The 26,360-nt window shown below is 38.2% G+C and overlaps 1 protein-coding gene across 4 annotated transcripts in view; it reads right to left on the bottom strand.

Moving 5' to 3' along the window:
* ZNF521 (zinc finger protein 521) overlaps positions 1-26,360 on the bottom strand; it is a 342,518-nt gene that overhangs the window by 145,674 nt on the left and 170,484 nt on the right. For all 4 annotated transcript variants that reach the window (XM_040432538.1, XM_040432541.1, XM_040432540.1 and 1 more), the window contains one exon: positions 26,112-26,196. In XM_040432538.1, coding sequence (XP_040288472.1) covers positions 26,112-26,196 — 85 coding nt within the window. The remainder of the gene's footprint in view (positions 1-26,111; positions 26,197-26,360) is intronic.

Below are 26,360 nucleotides of genomic sequence, written 5' to 3'. Positions count from 1 at the left end.
CTTTACATGATCTGCCATACTACATATTTAACTGATCTGCTAATACCTCCATTTACCATCAGCATATGAGAACATGTAATATACCCACTTGTCTGTGCCACTCTGCATGTGTATATTGTGAAAATGGCTATCCTGCTGCAATGAACATAAACCATGAGCTGAAATAACTTGGCATTCACTAAAAATAACCTACATATCAGTGTCTACACCTCCTATGCAGACCTATTTGTCACCTTGGTAAAAGACTACAAACTCCATGTAGTCTGATCCTGCAATTATAGGATTATCTTCTTCTGTCTATCCTGTTTTGGTAGCAAAATATGTATCCAAAAGTGTCTCAGTAGACAAGTGTTCAGGAACTGGGAAGCTCTGGCGCCATGATGTAAAGAAAGGCAAAGCAACAGAACACATTATAGATACCATCAGGTTCAGATAATTTTTGGGTGGGGTTAAAAGATGTATTGCAAATGGATTTACAATATATATGCTTTATTAACTCATTTATAAACTTAGTAGTCAAAACGCATAAAATGCTGTTATGCAACACCCATATAAGTGATCAGTTGAACATATATAGATCATGTCACTAGCAATAGTTGGACACTTGAAAAAGTTGTCCGCTTTCATGATATTGATGACCTATGCTTAAGATAGGTCATCAATATCAGATCGATGGGGGTCTGACTCTCGGCATCCCCGCTGATCAGCTGTTTAAAGGGGCTGCAGTGTTAGTGTGAGAGCAGCGTCCTCTTCAGTGTTTACCTGCACGCTGTCTACATTGTAGTGGCGATGACGTGTAATGAAAACTTCCTCTCCCATTCAAGTGAATGGGATGAACAGTTGTAATTACACTGCACCATCACTACAATGTAGGTAAACACTGAAGAGACAGATGATCAACGGGAGTGCTGAGAGTCGGACCTCCACCAATCTGAAATTGATGACGTATTCTTCCACATCTCCCATACATTAAAAAAATAAAGCAGATAATTGGCCAATAATAGCAAATTAAACCTATGTGGCTAAAATATCTCGTATTCATCACATTCATAAACCACATGAAAAGTCAATATTAATAACAGAAGTATTTTGCATTCTAATCTCTACTTTTGTGTCACTATGGACTCTTTGGTTCATCCCAGCTGATAATAGTCACTTTGGTTTGACTTGTATTCTTTTTAATTCTTTTCCTCACAAATGTTTATTTGATTTAGAACATTCAAATTGACTGCATAGATTTTCACTGGAGTTCCTCTTTTATGTGGCTCTACCCTGCCTATTATATTTAAATCTGCAATTTAATGTAAAATCGGGGATCTCTGATCTAGATAAGCAACGTATTTATGCAAAGTCATACAGATGCTCATGATTATCCTTCAAGAAGTTGTCTGGCCAGTTATTTCAGGCTGGCATAAAAAAAATTAAAAAAATGTACAGCACCAATTACTTATCAGGTACCCACTGGTTTCTACTTCCTGGTCCCTCTTGACACAAAGAAAATGATGGCTCAGCCACTTACTGGCCTTCTGTGGTGTTTACTGCGTATCAAATGGGGCCAGGTAGTAGAGAACAACAGGGACGCTGAAAGAGTCAGTAGTGGAGAGGAGGGGTCATCACTGATGTATCACTTTATTTGTCATTTTTCTCAATGCCATTCTGACCCTTTTTTTTTTTTTAAATGTTACCAACAAGATAACTCTTTAAATTGTAATGACTGTGATGTTGTGAGTTGTGAAAACTACTCAGGGTCAATCTACAATCTGCTAAAATCTAAAATCTGGGTTCACACCAGCACTGTTACTTCCGATGAGGAAGGAGAACAGTAAAAACGATGGAAGTGGTGGATCCAGCACAAAACTGAAGCCATTGGCACCAGGTGGACCCCATTGCCTAAAATGGGATCTGTTGGTTTTCTGTCATGGAGTCCAGCATTTTTCTGGACAAAGAGTAGAGCATGCTACATTAGCTTACCTGACATTTTGGACAAAGCCTCCAATGCAGATGTAAACAATGCCTTACAGAGCTGTTACATGAGTGGCCAAGCCACACTACGTGCATGTAGTTTGCCAATATTTTCTGGGGTGTACCTGTTCTTGCAATTTTAAACCATGGGACATGTGCAATCCAGCAATTAGTGGTAGTCCATGTGCAGTTAGTCACAAACATTTAATAGCAACCTTAGGGCATTTAATTCAAACAGCTTCTTGAAGGCAGGTCCTGAAATAAGTGAATGCATTCTATGCAATATTCCAGGACTTTAACCCTTTTCTACTCTATGATATTCTATTATGTCACATCAGTTGGGTCACTCTGGCTCCATGCAGTAATAGTACAGTAACATCATGGTGTTGGTGTGGGCTCAAGAGCTGGGCCCATGCCATTGCTTGTGGTTGCTGGCTGTAATATACAGCAGGCGCCCAACTGTCATTGCCGGGATTAGAGATACCTCCGATCCCAGCAGTTCAACTATTCAGATGTTGTGACTCGTGACCATTAGCGACTGCAGGATCTAAACAGTTAGGCAGAGGGAGCAAGCTTTCTCTGTACTATGTTAAGCACCAAGTGAATGCAATCGAAAGGGCCCTAGGATTGCCATGTCCCTGCTGTTGATACATTCTGCCATCTAGAAGGATGTATTAACGTGCCCTTCAGGATGAGTACGCACTGAAATATAGGAGTATTACAGTGCAGAGTACAAACGATACAATCAAAATATTGCAGGTTCAAGAAAACAAAAAAAGTGTAAAAAAAAAGTTCAACAAAGTTTTTAAAAATGTATTGGGTTTGTCCCGCTCCTGCCCTCCCATTGGCAGTGGCCGCGTCCCTCACTCCACCTAGGGGTGGGTGTTCTCCTTTATCAGCTGGCCCGGTGGTGCGCACGCCTACGGCCATACCAGCGCTGGACGCCGCACCACATGTGTGTTCACATCGTTCTGCCTTTGTTATTTTGTTACTGTTAGGGCTCCTGAAGATACTTAACCGCTGAAACGCGTTGAGACGCTACCATATCTCTGCCCTATTGTTTGTGCGCTGTAGCACTACGCAGGCACACTGATTGGGGTAGTGATCAGACAGTAATTTCCCAGCACTGCCTGCAGTACACTTCGTTGATTTGCAGACGGTTGCTGAGGATTGGTGTGCTATCAGGCAGGGGGGGGTCATTTATAGCCCAATGCTGCTAAAGTCTTAGGGTGTCTAAGTGGCAGATGAAAATGGTCACACCTACACACTGTTTGGCAACTTTGCACCAGAGGTGTCTCATGACTCTTATTCCGTACCATAAGCGTATTACCGCTAAGGACGTGGTATGAAATAGCCTTTGATGTGATGCTTGGTGCCATTGGTTAGCACCTTATTCTCCCAGTTTATGCACCCATTTATTTATCTGACACATCTTTAAGTGTTGGGAGTATTGCTATATAGGCTAACCTGGTGCCACCCCTTTTAACCTATAAAACTATTAAAGATTTATTGTGTTCATGTTTTAGCATCTTACACAGGCAGTGATTAGTTTACAGAACGGACGCACACCCGTATATTTTATTTCCGTGAATGAGTATTACAGTGCAGAGTACAAACGATAGAACCAAAAGATTGCAGGTTTAAGGAAACTAAAAAAGTGAAAAAAAAGTTAAATAAAGTAAAAAAAATAATATATATATATGTATATAAAATCCCCAGTGCCAGTGTCATTTTTGGTCCCCTCATCTGCCCAAAATAACTGAATAAAATGATCAAAAAGTCCCATGTATCCCAAAATGGTATCAATAAAATCTATAGGAATTAAAAAGAAGGGAAGTTGCATCTGTGCTTTATACTTTTTCTAATTTTTATGATCCACTCCTGATTTTGGCCTCCACAACTGCATCAGGAAACCTGACCGTGTCGCCGTGCCCTAAGACTGTAACATACATATGTGGCTGACTGGCAGAGATGCCCCTTTCAGAATAACTTATGTATTGCATGAAAAATACAACTTTGTTGGAAAAAAGCTAATGTTTGAAGCTGAAAGTTCAAGTGGAAAAATAGAAGCACAACTATGCAATGTTAAACCTTGCTATTAAGTAAAATGATGCCACATGAAACTCTTCTCTGTGAATAGGAGCCAATCTATGGAGAGAAAACACCAGAAGAAAATAGAACGAAACTGTTCAGAAAGAATGTCACATTCATGCACTTCTCCACTGATTCACCGCAAATTATTCAAGGACTCTTTGAACTAGGTAATATGACCTGCTAAGCACATTTCAGTCATGAAATAACAGTAAGTGAGTGAAACTAGAATTCAGCACTTGCCAATTAGAATCTGGTCAGGACACTAGCAGACCTTTGGTCGACCCAGCTAAGGTACAACTTAAGACAACAGTGACTGGCATATGGCTCATAATATCTTAATATACCATTCACCTGCCAGCCACCCTCTTTTGCTATGTTAGCATCAATCTGTTTGTTCTACTTGTACCGTTATATATTTGGCATTCAGCTCAAACCTTGTGAATAGCTAGACCAAATAACTACTACCATAAAAATGTTTAGTGTTAACTGTAACACATTTTATTTTGCATATGGTTTATTACGAGTAAGTTTACAAGTAGCAGAAATACTGCTGATTTTCCGTCCAGATTTGCAGGCAGAAAATCCACAGTGGATGAGATTGTATCAAATCTCAACAAGACTCGGTGGGTGGAAAAACCTTGCAGAAGTTGACCTGTGGTGCATTTTTAAATCCACAGCTTGTCAGTTCTTTGTGCGGATTTTTATCACAAATTACAACCGTTTCAATGTGGGGTAAAATGCATGGGGAATCTGCTGCAAGATCCGCATGCAATCCGTAAGACATGCAGATTTTGTTGAGGATTCACCACAGGGGTTGAAGCAAAATCCACAACAGATTTTTTTTCTACAGTTTGGCCCACGAAAAAATAGCCCTCCTCCAACAATAGTATGACAAGATGAACGAGCAAGTGGAGTATTTTATTTTAATTACCCACAAGTCCCAAAAGATGCTGAGAGTGTGGTCTCCATTCACGTCTATGCCTCTTTGGGCAGGTGGGATTATGTTGGCTGATGCAGCTCTTCAGCAGTGGTGCTGCAGAAGAAAAAATGTCCTGCTTTTTCCAACAAGATGGGGCAACATGCTGCACCTTAGGGAACTCACTGGCACGGGTTTATGAACTGTTTACGGAAAAGTGAACTGTGAGCAAGGGGTTATGGCCACCATGTTCCCCAGACTTGTCCACATGCGATTTTTAACTGTAGGGAAATTAAAAACAGAAAGTGTCTGCTAACAATCCACCTCAAGGAAAACATCACAAACACTATCCGCAGCATCACTGTTGAAGAGCTGCAAGCAGTATCAGCCAACGTAATCCGACGTGCCCAAAGATGCATTGACGTGAACAGGGACCACTTTCAGCATCTTTTGTGACTTGTGGGTAATTAACAAAAAATAATCCACTTGCTCGTTCATCTTGTCATACTATCACTGGAGGCGGGCTACTTTTTCACGGGTCACCCTGTAGTACATGTAGAAGTACCCTATGAGAATAATATTTTAATTCTCATTCTCATTAAGTCAGGCTAGTGCCACATTACTGCAAGATGTGATATGGCTTACATCATCCTATTCATATTAGAAGCAAGATACAAAGTAACAACAATAGAAGAAACTCAAAACAATATAATTCTAATGTACGGTAACTGTAACCATCATTAAATGTCTCATAAACAGTTCTACCCTATAGAAGGTAAAGAAGATGCCTGGTCTAGAAAGCACATTTTCAATAATCCTACAAGGGAATCTGATTTAAAGGGGTAATATAATTTTGTCAGGAAAAAATACTTTTGAAATTTACTTAGTTACAAAAATATGAGATATTCCCATCATTTTATTATAAAGGTACCCCCTGGTGTTCAATCTATACAGTAATGTGAACGTCCTACTGAGCTGAATCAGCATGGTCACACATGCTCATTGCTCCATTTCATCCTTTACCTGCTAGGAGCCGGATCCTCTTTTAAAAAAGCTGATTGATATTCCAAAAGAAAATGCTTTTTTTCTCTGTTCAATTTTCTTTTATGGAGAGAAGAGCTTGTACTGTGTTAGGAGACTCAGACAGTAGTGGATGGAGAATCACATATAGGACCATACAGCTCTGACCTCTCTGCTCTCTTGCTCAGCCTCTCACCATGTTTAAGCTTCAGGCTCTCCTTCTTCTTGAGTTATCTAGAGAAGGGCTCTCCATCTGAAAAGATTTGCAAAGCTTCTCCTAGAGAGGAGGAAAAGGTAGTGATACAGAATGATTTGGCTCTGCAAGCTGTGAGAGTTACCCAGGACACACTCCCTGAGAAAGAACACGCCCCCTGAGCTGTAACAGGAAGAGAGCTGCAGCAAAAAAAAGACACGCCCCTGAACTGGTAGTCTGAATGAATGGGGAGATCTCTGGTTCGATGTGAGGTATGGGGCTTGTTCAAGCTTTGTTAGAAAAAGACTAGCATGTACTTTAATATGTCTGATATTATTTTATTATATTAATCATGGAATAATCCCTTTAATAGAGGGGGCAGGGTGTAAACTTCAGGACCTTAGTCAGAACGGTGGGGCTACAGAGAGCATAGGTGGAGAACCGAGCACATTGCTTTCAATTAATCGGGTTGCCATCCGGCACCCCTGCTCTTGCAAGAGCTGCATCCTCTTCAGTGTCTACTGTCCCCTTCAATGTCTACTGGTCTACATTGTATTGGGGGTGCACAGTAATTACAGCTTTTTGTCCCAATCACTTGAATGGGAGAGGAAGCTTTAATCACCCTGCACTGCAGACATGTGAAGGGGATGCAACGCTCGCACAAAAGTCGTGTCCCCTTTAAACAGCTTATTAGTGGGGGTGCCCCTCACTGATTAGATATGGATATGGGAATATGAAGACACAAATAGACACAAGTAACTTTTTAAAATGATATACTTTTTAAGATGGTCTTATAATATGCACACGAGGTCCACTGGCAGAAAGCCATATTTACTGCATGAAATACAAGGGTAATGATTTTTTCCCCCCTGTGATCTTGCTTTCAAGTTCTCTCACAGATGATCACTGAGATTTCTAGTAGGATGCACCGCAATCAGCTTATCAGGTGTGGTACCCTCCTAACAAAATGGGAAAGTCCAAAGTGAATACTTCCTTTCAGGAAGCTTGGACATAGCCACTCTGTAGCCCCCAAATAAAACTAAACAGAGCAATGCCTAGTATAAAACATGAAATTATTAACAAATACAATAAATCTTAAATTTGGCAGGGAGAAAGAAAGAATGAATCATTATTCTCATAAAGGCAGTGTAATTCAAGAAACGATACAGTAATCTTTCATGGGTTAAAAATCACTGCGCTAACAATCTGGCAACAATATTTCAACGTTATTAATGAAACAATGTCTTTATTATGTGGTTATAGATATTTCTCTATTAAGCTTCATTAATGTTCTAACGCTCAGAAAAGATCTTTCTCCATGAGAGAAATTAGCTAATTGCTTTCACAGGGAGTTACTTAAAATATCCACCATGAGTATTGTTTACATTCAAATGCACGGACCAGAAACCATATATGCTGTTGAGCTAACTTCAACACAACAATATAAAATGAATAATTATAATAATATGGTCAAACATAACCAATGACTATTGATAAACATCAAAATATATTATTGTTCCAACAATGAGCACAATTGTGTACAGCACTTGTATGGCTACTAAATTTGCTCCGTAATTAAAAATGATAACCCCTCCCCCCTTTGTCCCCCTCCTCCATTTAACAAATAGTAATGGATGTCCAGATATATCGGTGAACATGCATAATTCTAAATTCTGAAGCAATAATGAAAGTGTATTGAAACAGAAGGTAAAGATAAAAAATGCAGATCTTCAGCAATCAAAAATAGCCTAAGTGACCTCTTCCAATGCTCTGACCACTACTGTATGCAGGAAGCAGGAGGCAACCCCTGTGAAGAGTGAATTCTGGCAAAGTTCTCTCTTCACAGATGATGCACAGCTTAAGCTATAATGAGTTTTTGGGTTACAAATGCTGAACGCATTAATATTCCTTGATGATAATTATCACAGTATAAGCACCTTTCCCAATGTGAGTAGCATAAAGCAACTGAAGCAGCATTTTTACTACATTTGAAACAAGCTGGAAAATGGGATTTTCTCCTAGTCCCTAACCCACACTGCCCCCCTAAATAAGGATCAACATACATTAAGGCTTGCATATTAAATATCATTTACAATATACACACTCTCCAGCTTGGAGAGAAGCATTATGTGCCTAGGATGCCGTGGCAAGAATTTCTCTCTTGGATTTATAAAAGTGAAGGTTATTATTGCACATTTAATGTACACTGCATTATTTTAGCAAGTGGACAAACAACCAATGGACTATGGAGGTGGTAATTAGTGTTGAGCGAATCGAAGCAAAACTAATTTAGTTCGGCCCGAATTTCAGGAAAAATGTGATTTGCCGCAAAGCCGAATTTCCTCGTAATTTGTGATAAAGAATGACTGTTCCTGAAATGGCGGGGGAAAAAAATTCACCTCATTCATTTGCTTGATTGAAGATACCGTGGAAAATCTCACGCGGGGTGATGTGTGACATCACCACATCACCGTGCTGGCCAGGTGCAGTGACGACGTCACCACGCCCAGCCAGCGTGATGACGACACATCACCGTGCAAGATTTCGCACAGTGTCCTCAATCAAGATGGCTGCGATGGCCTTGCAAATGGATAAGGTGAATATGTTTGTTTTTTAACTGGATTAACCCCTGAAAGGCCTCAATTTTAATCTCAGATGCTGTGATCAGTGATGAACGTGGCATCTGAGGGGTTCAATGAAAGGGGGCGGCATGATCGCCGTTCCCCATCATTGTGTCTGCTACATACAAAGTAATGCACTTTGTGACGATCGTCACAAATCTAGTTTCTTTGTGAAATTCGGTGAAGCAGCCAAATCGAATTTTTCATAACTTCGCTCATCACTAGTGGTTATATGGTCACAATATAAAATAGAAAAAAATTTAGAAGTTTGTGTATTCCCAGCAAAATGAAGAATTTGATGCACTTCTACCTTTGTATAAATGGGTGTTACCTGTAATGCAATTTGAGAACTGTAACCCTTGTACAAGCTAATATACTGTATACTGTATAGGCAGTAGCAGCTTATAAGGGGATCAACTGGTCCAAAATTTTCATAATATTCCTTTAGGGCATGGCCACACAATCAGGTTTCCTGATGCAGTTTTTTAAAGCCAAAATCACATGAGGATTATATAAGGAGAGAAAGTATAAAGGACAGATACTACTTTTCTTTTTGAATTTAGTCCTGGGTTTTGCTTCCAAAACTGCATGCAGAAAACTCTCCGCGTGGTCGCCCACATATATTTTGACTAATTGATATGGACACACTTCAAACAAATTTTTTCCATTGCTGCAATAGATCTAAAGTAAAAAAAAATAGGCAACTAGTCTTCATCAAAAATATAATACTGTGTTGTGTCTACAGACTTATGTGTCTCTATGGTTACAGACTACAAACAAACCCTGTGTGTGTAGTCGTGATAATTCTTCAGTCATACTCCCTTCCATCTGTTCCAGTCTTTTTGGTAACTTACCAAATGTACAATATGTTTGTATTACAAAGTGTATGACTATGGGATCTGACTACACAAGGTTTGTTTCCAGTTGTAGTCTGTAACAGTGGAGTTAAATAGTCTACATAGGAGCCGTATTCACAAAACAGTAGTGGATTTTTACCAACGACTATTTTCAAAGTTGCTTTGCTTAATTAAAAAAAAAAGTACATACACAGTAAGACTTGGTTGCAAAAGTATTCATACTATTCCACATAATTGTGGAATGTGTTTTACTGAAATACCTACAGTAATACACTAAAGAATGCGGAAGCGTCCAGCCATACTTTTCAGAAAATTTTGCTAAGGACTCTAATTAACCATGATACCATACATTCTTGCACAGACACATATAGCATAAATAACGTACAATAGAATCATGCATCTAGTGCTGGTCATCTTGCGGCACTCATGTTTTGAGACAGGAAAGAAGGTGAGGTAAATATATATACACACATACACACACACACACACCGGTATATATAAATATATGTATGTATATATATATATATATATATATATATACACACACATGAGAGAGAGTAGTACATCAGATGGTTTGTCCAGATCTGATCCTGGACTTGGAAATGCAAGAAAGAAAATATCTCCTAAGCCACCCACCCACACAACGTGTTATAGTCTATAGGGTACTATTCCAGCCCTTTGGTCTGATACTTATGCTTGTGTATACCAGGAACTTATACCCAGAGCAATCCATTTCTTTTTATATTTCCCTGTATGCTTCTTTAAAGTGTTATTACTTCTTTTAGAATGAAGAACAAGTAGGTCCTGCTGAGTGGTACTTTCCATCAAGTACTACTTTACATAAACTTCGGTTGGCTAGCAATATCTCGTGGGAAACGGTTACTCTTTCTCCATACTAAATCATATTAGGCTACCAGATATTCAATGCAAATTATTAGAAGATTACTCTAATTCTGAATTCCTGAAAATGTTGGTACTCCACCCCCCCACCCCCCACCCATTCTAATTACCTTACTTTATGTATCTTATTGACTTTGATGCCATTTGAAAGTAAACCGAAATGATCATGTACTTGTTTTGCTTTAATTTGTTGACTTTCATTTCTGGAAATCCTAAAAAGCTCTTGGAGCTAATGAACTAATATATGCAAACAAGTAGTCCTTTTATAAATGATTTCGCCACAGAAACAGACAAACATTTCAATGGCTCTTCATTAGCAAACAAATCTACAAGTGATATTTTAATGCATGACTTTATTCCAGCTCTGTAGGGACTGTAGTGGAGTGTGATGTACAGTACAGAGAAAGGCATCATCAGCTACAATGTCCCAGGGCTCTCTCCATTGAGGACTACGCTGCCTCTGCTTAAAGAGTGCATTTAATTGACTGATAGACAGTAGACTCTTTGTTCACAGAAGACAGCAAAGTAATGGTTGCTTGAAAATCGCACCATCTACAGAGTCTCCCGAGACAAGTAACAGGGGGATGTGTCAGGAATAAATAAATAATCTAATTATTAAGCTACTTCCTGTCAAGTTAACTCCAATTTGTTGGCTTTTGAAAGCAACAAAACGAGGCATTTTTCCTCATTATGCTCTTCTTTTTATACTACTGGTAATCGCAGGCAGATTAAAGGGTGCTTGATTATGTTTTTTTCTTTACTCTTTTTTTTTTATAACAAGGATCTGAAAAGCAGCCAACAGAGCTGGAAAAAAGCAGCTCGGGTTAGACAAAATTTCATGCTTGTCTCCCTTCCAGCTACCTAACAGCCCACACTGCTGCCCCATACAGTGATGCCAGCTGTACGGCAAATGCGTACCTCTCCAACTGAGGCCTACCAGGCCATAGGCTTCATCCTGAGAGCTGTAAGATACCTTGCAATCTTGGCAGGTGTCTGCTGCTGTCATAGGCATAATTTTAAAGGTGACCTACGAAACCCCATCAGTGCACCAAATGCAACAATATGAACAGCTGAAGCTCGACACCCACTGTCCATATTGACTTTAGCTTTCTGATTAGACTACAGATAAAACACATTTTAACAAAAGATCTATGTTTTGAACATGATAGAGGATTTTTAGCAAAATTAAAAAACAGAAGGGGAAGTAATATAATAAAATTATGAAATTACACACTTTCGCCTAATTATATGGTAGGCTATTAGCCCCTTAAATGATTCTTCTGATGCCATAATCCTTACATAGAGTCAGATCATTCTGTGCTGGTCTCATTTTGTTCCTGTTCAAGTATCATATCTTCTAATATTTTAGCATAATAAACCATGTTTGTGTTACACCCTGAGATCAAACTAATCAACTCGATTCAGAATCCAATGATGAGATGCAGTCCCGTTGGACTTAAAGTCAGGTTCGTTAATGAAAACAGTCAGAATCTGGGGAATTGTGATATAAAAAAATGTAAAGTGTTATAGCTTTGTCACACATCTCTAAACTAATATGCATTGCTGAAAAACTGGGACATTCTGATATCAATACACTTGGTAGTTGTCATCCCCAGAACACAACAGATATCTATACATCTATGGTACTGCACTTTTTTGTCTACATCATACACCGTACTGTCCAATTATTGATTCTATGTCACTGAATGCATTTTATGGATAAACAATAAAATGATGCTCTAACCACTGCTGTCATAGCGGTATTTTTTGGCATGCCCATATATACTGTACCTCAATGCTGCAGCTAATTACCAGCCTCAGTTCTATATGGCTTGAGACTGCTTAGACCAGTTGTTGACTGCAGCAGTCATATGCGGTAGACGGGCAGAAAACAAAGCTCGGTGGGAAGGATGGAGCGGTGGTGCTGGAACAGAGGGGCTTCAGAGCAGTGAATACATGTTCTTTTTTTATTATAACTCGTTCACTGTCTTTACAAAAATATGAAAACCCCTTTAAGATGGCTGCTTTCAAGATGGAAGAGTGGTAGGGTAGGTACACCCATTCTAACCTCCTAAATAACCCTCACCACTGGCCCCATTAGGTCATATGGATAGAGGATAGACTCCCCAGACCAGGATCCCTTCAATTAGCGGTGAACGGTGGAGCGGTCAACTGGACTTACAAAGAGCTCCACTAATTGCAATACTTATATTATTTTTGCGAGGGAAACAGAGAGAAGCTGGTTGCGTGGGATATCTGCAGTACAATTCATCTTGATCAAAAATTTGTATGAAAGCAGGAAATATGCTAAGATAAAAAATAACCAATACTCAATTGCTTAATCCCCTACCACTGCAGCCCTGACATGTTTGTAGCTCCACATGAGTACTGCAACCAAACTCTGGCCTCGGCAGTCTCCAGAAGACATACTGTAAGGCCAATAATTGACTCCAGCATTTACTTGGATATGCAGTATATCATCTCTGCAGCAAAATAAAGATTGGTGGGGTCTCCAGAGTGGTTGCAATGAATTGATTGGTGAAATAAAAGGTGAGCGTTGGTTGTTTTTTTTATTTTATTTTAGCATACTCCATGTTGTCGGACAATAAGTAAATCCTAGACAACAAGATATTTTGTTGGTTCCTGGCTTCTGACCTCAAAAATGTGTTTTAAGAGCGTATTTCTCAGTATCTTAAATATCTAAATATCTTTATAAAATAGATAAGATTATAGAAACTTAAATGAAAAATAAAAACCAAACATGGTGGGTCATAGACAAGTTTAATAAGTGTTCTCAGGTTTTAACTCCCATTTATTTCAAGGGAGTGCAATTATGTGTGGTCTGTCCTTCACCGTTTAATTCTCCAGGATATTGGGGGACCCCAATTTTCCCATTGTCATTGGAGCTGCACAACTCTAGGTAACTTATGCTGCTTACATCTTAAAGCTGAGGAATATTTGAATTTCCCGAACATACTTCACTTTTATCTTTTATTTTATTATATGCCCACACTGGACATTTCTTTTTAAGTATCTTGGCTGATATACAATTCCTGCAGCCATCTGCACAGTAGGTGTGACCCTGTTTCTAGACAAAAGTTAACATTGCAAATGAAAAATAAAATGGAAAAAAAAAATCGGAATATTGCAACGTTTGTGATGCTGCCCAGATTTCCTGGACCGACTGTATAAAATAAATAAAATTATCTGTGTAAATCGATGAACATCTATGAAAAACAACACCCAGCAGAAAAGAGAGCTTGCTCCATTACCTACGTTAATATCATGACAGCTGAGAAGAGATGACCTGGCCCACTTCTCATCCCTCCTGTACAGATGGCTATTAAAGGGAAAGTATCCCTTTTGTATGGTCCGTGCAGAAACCCTTTATGGGCTTTTACAGATAGAAGCCAGTATTGCTCACAAGAGGGTAAGCTCTCTGATAAAACGGAACAGCACAGATTTCAGTAGTTTGTGATCCAATGCAGGATATAAAATCTGAGTTCTGTTATAGCACACAAAATTGCCAAACCGCTTTTTCATATATTTGTTTGCTCATTGGTAAAGCTGCACATTACCTACCAATTCAGTGAGTTAGGGTTATACAATATCGTGTCCTCCATACCCTAATTTCTACGTTTTGAAGAAAAATAAGTAGAAAGATTTGCCCAACATGAAACTATTGTATAATGCAAACTATATTTACTGATACATTCTGTGAGATACAGCAGAGATAAAGCAAACCTTTAGGGTGGCAATACTAATAGTAGTAAACAAAAGTAGAATGCATAGACAGACTAATACTTAGCAAGGCGTCCTACCAGCCAACAAATATGCCGAAAATTTTCCTTCTTGCTACTACACATTAATCTTTGAAGGAAATCTAAGTTATATGTCTAAGTTCTGGTGTATAAAAAATATATGGTTTTATTTAAAATAAGTGATGCCAACAATCTGTCACCATAAATATGAACTACTGCAGCCTAACTGTATATAAAATACATAATGGAAAGTACAGTATTGTTACTGTAGCTGCACAGAACATACAATGCATGTTGTATATGACAATGAAAAATGATACATATTAAACATAAAATGTAAAATCAGCCATATACCTATGTTTGAAAACCTACAGAAAGATCTTTTTTATCATCAACATTACTATCACCACTTCATGGCATGAGTCCTCAATCCACGTCATACACTTCTCTGCGGAAAATAAAATCAGCCTGTCTCTGTCCACTTGTTTTGTTACAGAAGCAGCTCGCCCAAGCATGACATCTTACTTCAGAGGTGTGTAAGAGAACATGACAGTCACACTGAAGGAAATCAGTCATGGTGGGGGACTTTACTTAAAAGTGTAGTTCTCCCAGCTGTGACTTGAGAGCTACTTCAAGCATCATTAAAGACGCAGGTATAAAGATTTGTATCTCAGACCAATATAAAGGCTATACACAAATAACCAACATCTTATGACTTAAATTGTTAGTTATTTGGTGGAGTCAACTAGTAATATGGTGTATTATAGTATATACCCACATTTTGGGCTTAAATGTTAGGTATAAAAAGAAAATGTCTCGTGATATAAAAAAATATCTCAAATTATCTAATTTAATGAAATGTGCAGGCTTCATATATGCCCCAATAGAATATATATATATATATATATATATATATATATATATAAAAGAAAAAAGAAAAAAAGTGTGGCAGCACAGTCCTAGATGCAAGCAGATGAAGGGTGCAACCGGCCCAGTATGGATATAAGCCAATCCAGATAAACAAAAATGTAAAAATGGGCAGCACTCCAAGAGATAAAAAATAGCAAAAATACTTTATTTACCCACAAAGGTCATGCGATGTTTCAGCTCTATACAGGAACCTTCCTCAAGCCTCATATATATAATAGAAAAAAATCTGGGCACTCCCAAATTTGAATAAGTAGTGTCCTAGTAGTTTATACACAATGTGATGTTTCAGTGGGACAAGCAGTACAAAGATGCAATAGTACAAAGTATATATATAATTAGAGAGGTATATATTTTTTAATTGATCAAAAAATACCAATTATCAAAAAATACTAAAGTGCCAAAATACAGTAGTGGCACCCAAAGTACATCATACATTGTGAAGATAACATAATCCAGTGTATCCATTATTTGAACAATTAGTGCACAATACATAAATGAAATATGATATATCATAAATTCATCATTAGTACATGATTATATTTGACTGTGATTAATTAAAATAGAATTCTGTATTTTTTGATAATTGGTATTTTTTGATTTATTAAGTTTGAGGTATAATTATATGCACTTTGTACTATTGCACCTTTGTACTGCTTGAGAAAAGTCCCAGCAAGAGGAGTGAAACGTGGTGAATAAAGGACACTATTTATTCACAGATTTTTTTCTACTATTTGTTTTGGATGTTTTTGGTCACGTCCGCAACTGCAGGCACACTAATCTAATATTACTTGCTGTGCTGCTCTCTCTCTCTCTCTCTCTCTCTATATATATATATATACACACATATATAATAGTAAATTATTCTGCTTACAACAGCAGCATTAGGATTTATTTATTTTTGCTAATTTTCTATTCAACTAAATATTTAAAAATCTAGAATATTGCTATCCACGCAAACAACTAAATCCAAACAGTCTTTACTGTAACTGACATGATTTTAATTGCCTGGTAGCAGCAGTGAACTATCAACAATTTAACAATTTGGCTTTTTATCATCTTATTTGTCAGACAGATGAGCCCACAATAGCAAATGTGCTCCTCTGTTGTGCACAGTGAGTGGTTTGCAATGTGCCCGCTACGTTTCAGGAGACAGTTGTTTGGAGCGATCTGGAACACACATGTATCTTATGGGATTTATGCTCTAATCATAATGCCGGCCCCCACAGAGAAAGATTCCTTCATGACTAAAATAGATAATTAGAGGATGGCAATTATTGGTCAAAAGTTATCAGACTGAAAACAAATACGGCTTGACAATGTTAGGCTTATCTCATCATTAAATGATGGCAAACATTTCAAGAGTTTATATGATTAAATTCAGTATAGATAGCTAATGCTCACATTTTACCAGTTAAATATAACATGGTTTTAACAGTTATGTGACAATAAAAGAGAAACAAAAATAATAAGACAGAGAATAAAGGACCAATAAACCATAAAGATAGAAACACCCAAAGTCCATTATATGGACAATCATGCTTTAATTCACCCATGTCGCTACTTCTGATATCAACTATTTTTCCACATCTGTCCTTAACAATTTACTATATTTTAACGCTGACCAGATTCATTTGATTTGGTAGTGAGATTTGACTATTAGCTTATATTAAAATATGAAGTATTAGGACCCCTAGTTTTTATATTTTTATGTTACATTTTAGGTCTACATGGCAGTACTCCATTCACAAGAGATTCAGATTTCGGTTGCACTATAAAGAGAATCTGCTTAGGAATGACACTGTTGCCTGGTATAGATTCTTAGACTCTAACACAATGCAGTCATGAATGGCGTATGAGGACAAAGCTTGTTGCATCTTCATTCAAGAATTTCAGCCACTACAACTAGAAACAATTTTGGTTTGTCCCATATCTGTAATAACATTGCAGAGCTTCCAGAGCAATACTGCCACTTTAATTACTAAGGAGAAGTCCTATATGTATATTTCTAAGAAAGAAAAGATGAAAATGTACATGCAACCTAAAATATTGCACTCCATGAAAACAGACAGGCAGTACTACGAATCTTTATAGGGATTCTCCAGGAATGATTTAAAATGGCCACCAGCAACCTGTCCTGGAATGTGAGCAGGACTGGTCACCTCTACTTGCAGAGCTGCCTAGGAGGGTGAGGCGGCAGGGGCTCATTACACACTACAATCTGCTCTACAATAGATGGCAATGATGGGATCCTGCTTATGATATGTCATCATCGCTGACAGGAACACTCACCAAAATGTAGTATATGCAAGTGCCAGTGCGTAGTGTGTAGTGAGGTCCCAACCCCTCACCCCCCTAGGCAGTTCTGCAAGTGAGGGCCTGCTCAGATTCTAGGACAGGTTGCTGATGGCCATTTTAAATCATTCCCCTTTAAGGTACGGACAACAAAATAAAAAATTGCTCTACAGTGCATTCTACAATTTTACTGAAAAAACACATTTTGAAGAAGATTAATTAGATTGAACTAATAGTTTAAGAATCATTAAGCCTTGATTTGCTCTACAGGCATTTAAGGTGTAGCTCCATCTTTGGACATAGTTTGGTTTAAACGGGTATTCCAGGATTTTAATACTGATGGTCTATTCTCAGGATAGGCCATCAATATCTGATCAGTAGGGGTCTGACATCCTGCACCCATACCGATCAGCTCTGGTGGAGAAAGATGGCACCAGACCTGCAGAGGACAGAGCCTTTAACTGCTTTCATTCACTTCAGTGGGTGCAGTGCTGCGATTACCAGCTTAGTCCACTACACAATGGATAGAGTTGTGTAATTCCGATGCCAACTTTGGGTGCCAGAGTTATTCTGAAACAGCAGATTAGTGGGGGTGCATTGTGTGGGATCCCTACCGATTTTATATTAATTTCTAACAGTGGAATATTCAAGCATCGGAGAAAATCTCAGCCACGTGCCACAATTGCAATGACTCTTTTTCTACCCCTCCACAACATAAAAACAAGAATAAAACAAATATATCTGTAACATTTCATATTAACAAAATATAATTCATAGTCATCAAATAAAACATATGTTACTTTTATCTTTTATAACCTTGTGCTTTGTAATTTTCGGCATAAATCTGGCCAATGCTCCCTTTGCACATTATGCCATTCTTTTACACAGAAAAACAGTTTGTGATGGGATCATTAAACCCTGCCCCCCATGGGTCACTTAATACAGGTCACTATTTACATGAAATACAAGTTATCTAATAATCATACAGGCAGTAGTAGTACTGTTTGTCCAGTTGTAATTGTAATGGTTGCACTCACAGTATTATTATACTAGTGGTCATATTCACTATATGACCATTTATTGAGAGAAGATCCCTAGATGGCGTGTGGTCAACAAAAATGTAAAATTGACCTTGGCTAAATAACTAAGTACAAATTAAAAGGGTTTTCCGGGATTTTAATATTGATAACCTATCCTCAGGATAGATCATCAATATCTGATCAGCAGGGGTTTGATACCAAACACCACCACTGATCACCCGTTTGAAGAGAAGGCTGCGCTTGTGCGAGTGTTGCCTTCCCTTTATTTTTTACCCGCTCGCCGTTGACACTGCAGCGGTGAGCAATTGTAATTACACCTAAGCCGTCCCGTTCACTTCTATGGGATGGCTCCTTCCTATTCAAGTGTACAGTACAGGAACGAGCTGTTCCATGGAAGGGAATGGGACGGTCTCTTGTAATTACATCTGCTCACTGCTGTGATGTTACGATAAACAGGTAACTAATGAGGGGAAGGCTGTGCTGGCAAGAGCGCGGCCATCTCTTCATCCATCAATATTAAAATCCTGGAAAACCCCTTTAATGTTAAATGTAAAGTAAATATTTTACATACTGTAGAAAAAACATGCAATAAGCAAATTGATACATACTACAGCATATAAATATAGTATATAGAAACAAACATGCAGCATAAAACAACATACAATGCAATCAAAACATTTTAAAATGTTGTTGCTAACAGTTAAATTTAGTATACTACAAACATAACTATATCAGCTCTTCATTATGACCACGGGTCGTACGTTTTATACCATGAGGATCATATTAAGAGTTTTCTGCTCTTCATTAACCAAGAGTGTTTGTTTTGGGAAATAAACAAATAAAAAAAACTCAAAACACAAAAGAACCTTCTGCATACTACAAGAAAGAAGATTTGTAAATCTATCCCACATACTTTGATCTACTATCAAACAACAAGGCACTAGACTGTGTATTTATAGGGATACTAATACAGTCAATGGTTAATTAGCATGGTTTTATATGAAATTAAACACAAAAAAAAGTATTTAATAAAGTGCCTGAAACCTTAGGAGTTCTCGAAATGATAAAACACACTTGTTAGCTTATTAGCAAGAAACCACTTCATTCAATTAGTAAAAAACACCAAGTAATTACTATCCCCAAGCTTGCCTTAAGCAGAGTTTCTGCTGTGTTGTAAGCAAGCCATTAGAAGGATATGGTATTTGTAAATTAAAGTCTTGATGTGTTTTGCTCAAAGAAAAAGTTTTGAATAAAAATAGTCTTTTTAATATTGATTTTCACCTCTAGCTCCATATGGAACACTCAGCAACTCTTATAAATGTAACATGACTTTTATCAGAAGTATCAACAGTACTTCTTATTAACCCAAATGTGGCTATTTGATACATAGGGGGTCATTTATTAAGACTGGCACCGGCCTCTACATAACTTCGGCGCATCCACTGCCGGTCTAAATCTACAGCAGCTTCCTTGCTGGTATAGATTCAGAACATTTTCTGTGCCTAAAACGGGCGTAGAAAATGATAAATGCCATGTCCCCTTTTTTAGTTCTGGTGTGAGCAGGGAAAAGTTGCATATTGCGGTACAAATAACCCTTGTGCCACAATCTGCAACAGATATACGCCAGGAAACTGGCGTATATGACTTAGTAAATGACCCTCATAGTCTATACATTGCTGAATTACTAAGGCTACTTTCACACTTGCGGCAGTGTGATCCGGCGGGCAGTTCCGTCGTCGGAACTGCCCGCCGGATCCGCCGATGTGCCGCTGACTGAAAGCATTTGTGAGACGGATCCGGGTGCGGATCCGTCTGACAAATGCATTGCAAGGACGGATCCGTCTCTCCGCTTGTCATGCGGACCGACGGATCCGTCTTGTACATTTTTTCACATTTTTACTGATCTGCGCATGCGCATGCCGGAACGACGGATCCGGCATTCCGAATGCCGGATCCGGCGCTAATTCATTCCTATGGCGGCGTTCAGGCAAGTCTTCCGTTTTTTTCGCCGGAGAGAAAACCGTAGCATGCTGCGGTTTTCTCTTTTGCCTGATCAGTCAAAAAGACTGAACTGAAGACATTCTGATGCAAACTGAACGGATTACTCTACATTCAGAATGCATGGGGATAAAACTGATCAGTTCTTTTCCGGTATAGAGCCCCTGTGACGAAAGAACAACGCAAGTGTGAAAGTAGCCTAATAAGTAAGGTGTATACCTTTCATATACTCAAAGAAGCCACATTTAAAAAGGGATTTAAAAGGGTTGTGCTAAGTTCTAAGGCTATCCCCTATCAACAGGATAAAGGATAAACATCTGATTGGGGAGGGTCTGACATGGGGAACCCCATTGATTATAAAAGGGTCTTGCTCCCCTGAATCAATGGACTAGCAGATCACGCATGATTCCTGTCGCTCCATAGATCTCTATTAGGGTGCTGGAGATGGCTGATCTTGTAATTGGTGGGGGTCTACAGCCTGTGGATAGAAGATAACTTTAGAACTTGACACAACCCCTTTAAAGCATCAGCAGCATGCTCTTTTCAGAAGGACAACTGGAGCAACAAAGAGCACCTTCCCACACAAATGGTAAATGTGCTGCAGGCAAGTGTGTATGGTTGTCTAGTTTACAATATCCATAATATCCAGTGGTACCATCCATGTTCCATGGGGGGAAGGGGGGAAATTTATTATAGACATGCATTTCACATTCCAGTCCTAGTAAGGCTTCTGTCACATTTGTGTTACCGTTTTCTCGGGTCATATCCCAGCATATTTTAACTCTATCGGATCCCATTTTAGACAATAGGGCCGGCTGGTTTGTGGTAGCATCCGGCTACGTGTCAGAACCAGAGAGCTCCGGCAGGTTTATCTCTGTCAGAACAATTTGCTGGAGACTGGTAACGCAAATATGAAACTAGCCTAAATGTCAACCAGAGAAAGATGCAACCAAGTAATCAGTTATATTTTTTACCCTCCTAGTTTCAACTACTCATCACAAGTCTACTACTCATCACAAATACACCAAGTGAATTGTGTGTGCCACCCAACAACGTTGAACCTGAAAGAATTATATGTACAAACAAAGGCAAAGAAGCTAGAAACCTCCGGCGCCATGGTGTGTGATCAGGATTGTGGGCTGTTTAGTGTAATGCAGGCAGTAAATTAATTTCACTTCATAAATCTGGCATGAATGGCCAACTATTCAAATTACTCTCTGGCAATATGACTTTTCTAAATGTCACCACTGAATATCATAAGGGATCCTACATCTCATCTCCTTCAAGTTGCCTTCAGGGACAGCACAAAATAGATAAAAGAAGTACTTGTAATATTTTATGTTTCAGCATTTTTAAAACATATTTGGCCAACCTTTGATGAATTAAGAGAAAAAAAGTTCAATGGACTATGAATTTAGAATGTAATTTCATTTGTGATGAAGAAATACATGATGTCTCGATGGAAGAAACATTTTTTGGGCCATAAAAATCATTTTGTCATGTTTCATCTCATATACTAATGACGATCTATGCGTCTATATACCTATTTCAGCTTGTTTGAAATAACCCGCCTAACATTTAGGAATAATAATTTTAAAATGTTTTAGTCAGTGAGGAAGTAAAAATAAAAAAATTCAAGGTTTTTATATTGGGGTATGGGGGCTTGATATAAACATATATATGGTAAATCATTTGGCGATTAAGGACTCTTAACTTCATTTCCTCATTCACTGACTTTATTTTCCAACGTATTAGATTAATTGAAATGCTTCATTTTCCTTAACGTGGTTCTATCGTTAAAATATGTCGCCCTAGTTTAGGACAGCATGTTACAGTGCCAGGTCTACCGGGCTATAATGCAAAATGGCTTTCAAAATATTGTGACATTTTGTATAATATGTGATTGGAGAGAATACAGTGGGTTCATGCTTATGAGTCCTCTCTATTCGCAAGGGGCGTGCTCCTCCTACCTTCTCCCACTACTTTCTGTTCTGAGTGAGAGGCGCCAGTCTACAGTATATTCTTGTAAATCCACAATATAGTTCAGTTATCTTATTATTAGGTCAGGGAGCAATGGAGTTTTTATAATTTTATAGATCCTGTGTATATATCTAGTATCCTTACATCTTTAACAATAAAACGTTCCCCATTGAAGAAATATATATAAAAAAAAAGTCCATAAAAGCATAATTAATGGGGTCCCCTACACAATAGGCCATCAATACCTGATCGGTGGCAGTATGTGCTGCTTTGTTTTCATAGCATCTTCTCTTTGTCCTCCTTATTGTTTCTCAGGCACAGCTCCATGCTTTTGGTAGTGGTTATGCCTGGTATTTTGGCTCAGTTCCATTCATCAACAACTCCAAACCCAGCTACTACCAAAAGAGGAGGGACAGCGCTCAAGCTGGCGATCACTTCAGTTAGCTCAGTGGCTAGCATGCCAGGATTTGGATCCCGAACCAATCTGATATTGATGGCCTATCCTAAAGGACATCATAAATACTGTAGACCTGCAAAACGCCTTTATGCTTGGACAGTCATGAGAAGTCATGTGCGGCTGCCCCGTTTTACAGTAGACATGGGATAGTTGTAGCAGTTTCCCAAGAGTGGAAAAAATCTAGCCATTCACTCATGGGTTGTTGCCCTTACCCCAGAAACACCATTATCAATAATTCAGTTCAATATTTTATAAAGGAGTATGGAGGTTCCTAACGAGATATAATCAGCATATTAGAAACGGGGTACCATGGTATCCGGGGGAAACAATGCCCCATAAGTAGAATGCTACAGCTGGTATGGTATAAAATTAAAAAGGTATTAGGGATTTCATATGCTTTACACTTTACCCCACTTTAGCAGAACTTTAATATAAAGGAATTTATCACACTAGATAATTAATAATTTTGGGAAAAGAGGGGAATAGTTTTGGTTTCACAACTGGTTAATTCTAATCATATTAGACCTTTTAAGGAATTTTGTCCTGATACACAAGCTGACACTTTAGTCTGGTATAGATACACACAATTAAAACACGCTTTTGTCAGTATGAAGAATAGGAAATATTTTACAATAGAAGATCATAATTTCACAGATTTCTGTTATAAGTAAGGAAATTAAAATCACTATATCAAAGGTATATAAAAAAAAAGACTTAGGTAAGATATTAAAATTTAAGAGTGAAAATAAGTGGGAATCAGAGATTGGGAGTGACACTATTATATACACAATTTTATTTACTATTTTACACTATACACTATTTTATATACTATTGGTGGTATATAAAAATATAAACTGGGCAATAATTTCTACAAATTTTAGGTTTATCCAATTTAAAATAGTTCACCGGTTATACTATACCCCGCTACAGCTTTCAAGGATATATAAGGATTCGGATCCCAGGTGCCCTAAGTGCCAAATTGAACAAGCTGATTTTACTCATATGATTTGGAGCTGCCCGATTAATCAGCAATACTGGGCTAAGATTTTTGAGGTCTTAGTTGGGAAACTCGAATATAAACATGTATTAGGAATTGAACTTGCTGTATTGGGGTACCTCCCTATAGATGATATTAGCAAGAAGGATTGTATAACCTGGTTGAAAGGTCTATTACTTGCCAGAGTTATACTTGCTAGGAAATGGGGGTCAACTGAATCCCCCACTTTGGTAGAGTGGAGAAATTTAATGAATAAGATAAGAAATTATGAAAGAGTCTCTTGCTTAACCAAAAAAAACGATATCGCAGTGGGAAAAGGTATGGGTAAATTGGATGTAACCCCCCAACTCAGTGGATCTTGAACTGAACGAGTTAGATGGCTTACTGTATTAGTCGATACATCAGTTGATGATTTTGCGGGAATCTCTGCTGGTTCCGTGGGCAACGAGAGGCAACATGGGATAATGGGTGGAAAAGGGATTATATGTTATTGTATAACATTTAATTTGTAATGTACTTTCCTACCCTCTAATGTCTAATTTCAAGATATAAAAAAAATGGGAAAGCTGTTTGCCTATATCATGTTTTGTAAGAAATAAAAATAAAATATTAATAAAATTAAAAAAGAAACACCATTATCTCTCCAAATGTCTATTGAACTACTGTGACCTCAAGTCATAGAACTACCTTCCATTTATTAGTTTATGTAAGATGCTGAATATCTTGGTGCATTAAAAGCAACAAATTTGAATCTGCCCTTGCTTAAATATCAAATCGCAAGGTACTTGATGCACCAAACAAATGTGGAAAAGGTTTCGACATTTACAGTAACGTCTTTTGAACTGCTCCAGGTTGGTGAAGCTTGGCAAATGTAATTTCCAGACATAGGACTAGTAAGACTATGTTACTTCACTTGGATGGTTATTTTGTACTGCAGACAGTTGCTCTTGGCCTAATGTGCGCATATACTTTTTAGTTTTTCATTTTCTACATGTATTTTCTATTGCTCTGCAGGGATTGTGCCTACAATTATAGATGTTGGCTTACTCTTCCAACTGCAAATGCATCGCTGAGAGTATATCCTTCCACCTGCAAACATTTCCGTTCCATGAATAAAATGTCAAATTCATGCAAAGTTTTAATATTTTTGTAATTAAGCAATAATTTATAGACTGTAATAACAGTTGGTACAACTTTTTTCATAAAAAAACCATAAATGTACAGTATATTCCTCTTTAAAAAATCCTCTCTAGATGGACCTACTGTAGGCCCCGAGGACTTTCTCTTGCCATCTCAGACACCTTTATATGAATTCCCACCCTAGAATAACACGTTGTATAGTTTCATCTAAACAAGTGAAAATGTCTGTGCTGATTTCTTTCTGATTTTCCTCAGGATAGACCATCAATATGTGGTTGGTGGGGGTGCAGTATACAACACTGTCCACTGTGTGTGGAGAGAATGGAGCTGGTAACTGCAGCCCCGCTCCCAATTATTTCAATGGGCGCAGCCATACAGTGACCAGCTCTGTACACACCAAGCACAATGGACAGAGCAGTAGTTCTGGTGTCGCCTTCTGGTGCCAGAGCTACTTCAGCGCAGCTTATTGACAGACCGACGCTGATCAGATATTGATGGATAGGCTATCAATATAAATAGACTTGAAATCCCCTTTAATTTATATAATTTATATATAGGCATAGAAGTACAATTCTGGCCACTACGAGGGGAAGCTTATGAGCTAATGGCTTACTACTTGCACGTGGACTCAATAATAAAAAACCATGCGCTCTATGCTCCTAATCACCCTCCAGTGGCAACTGCAGGGACCAGTCAAGTCTAAAAATACAAACACAATAGTTTGATGGTTTACTTACATTGCTAAGATGTAACCAAAGGGAACAACATTCTGCTTAGCAGGTAAGTCAGGAGAGCAAGTACAAACATTGACCAGAAAGAGGAAGAACCTTCACTGTTGGATATTAGCTTTCTATTGGAAGCATAACCAAATAAGCAAAGGAAGATTCAAGACAGATAACTCCGATAACGTTTTCCATTTTTATATGCCATTGAAGAAACAAAGCTGCACTTACCTATCATGTGATTTGCAACATGGACCTGGATATCCCATTCATTGTAGAACACCATCTGGCACTTGATGCATTGATAGGTTTTCTTCTACAATATTATACAAAAGATCCCATTATTGCATAGGACTGATGGAATGATTGAAATTATCAAATAGCTATGAAGTTTATTAGGATACAGACATGCATTTTTTTTTCTCCAACGTTCCTCTGTTTGGGAACATATGCATATTTTCATGCAGGTAAAAAAAACAG

Source organism: Bufo bufo, chromosome 5 (genome assembly GCF_905171765.1).
Source record: "Bufo bufo chromosome 5, aBufBuf1.1, whole genome shotgun sequence".
NCBI classification, from domain to species: Eukaryota; Metazoa; Chordata; class Amphibia; order Anura; family Bufonidae; genus Bufo; species Bufo bufo.
The sequence above is the reverse complement of the archived record's forward strand: the minus strand, read 5'-3'. Positions and strand labels throughout refer to the sequence as shown.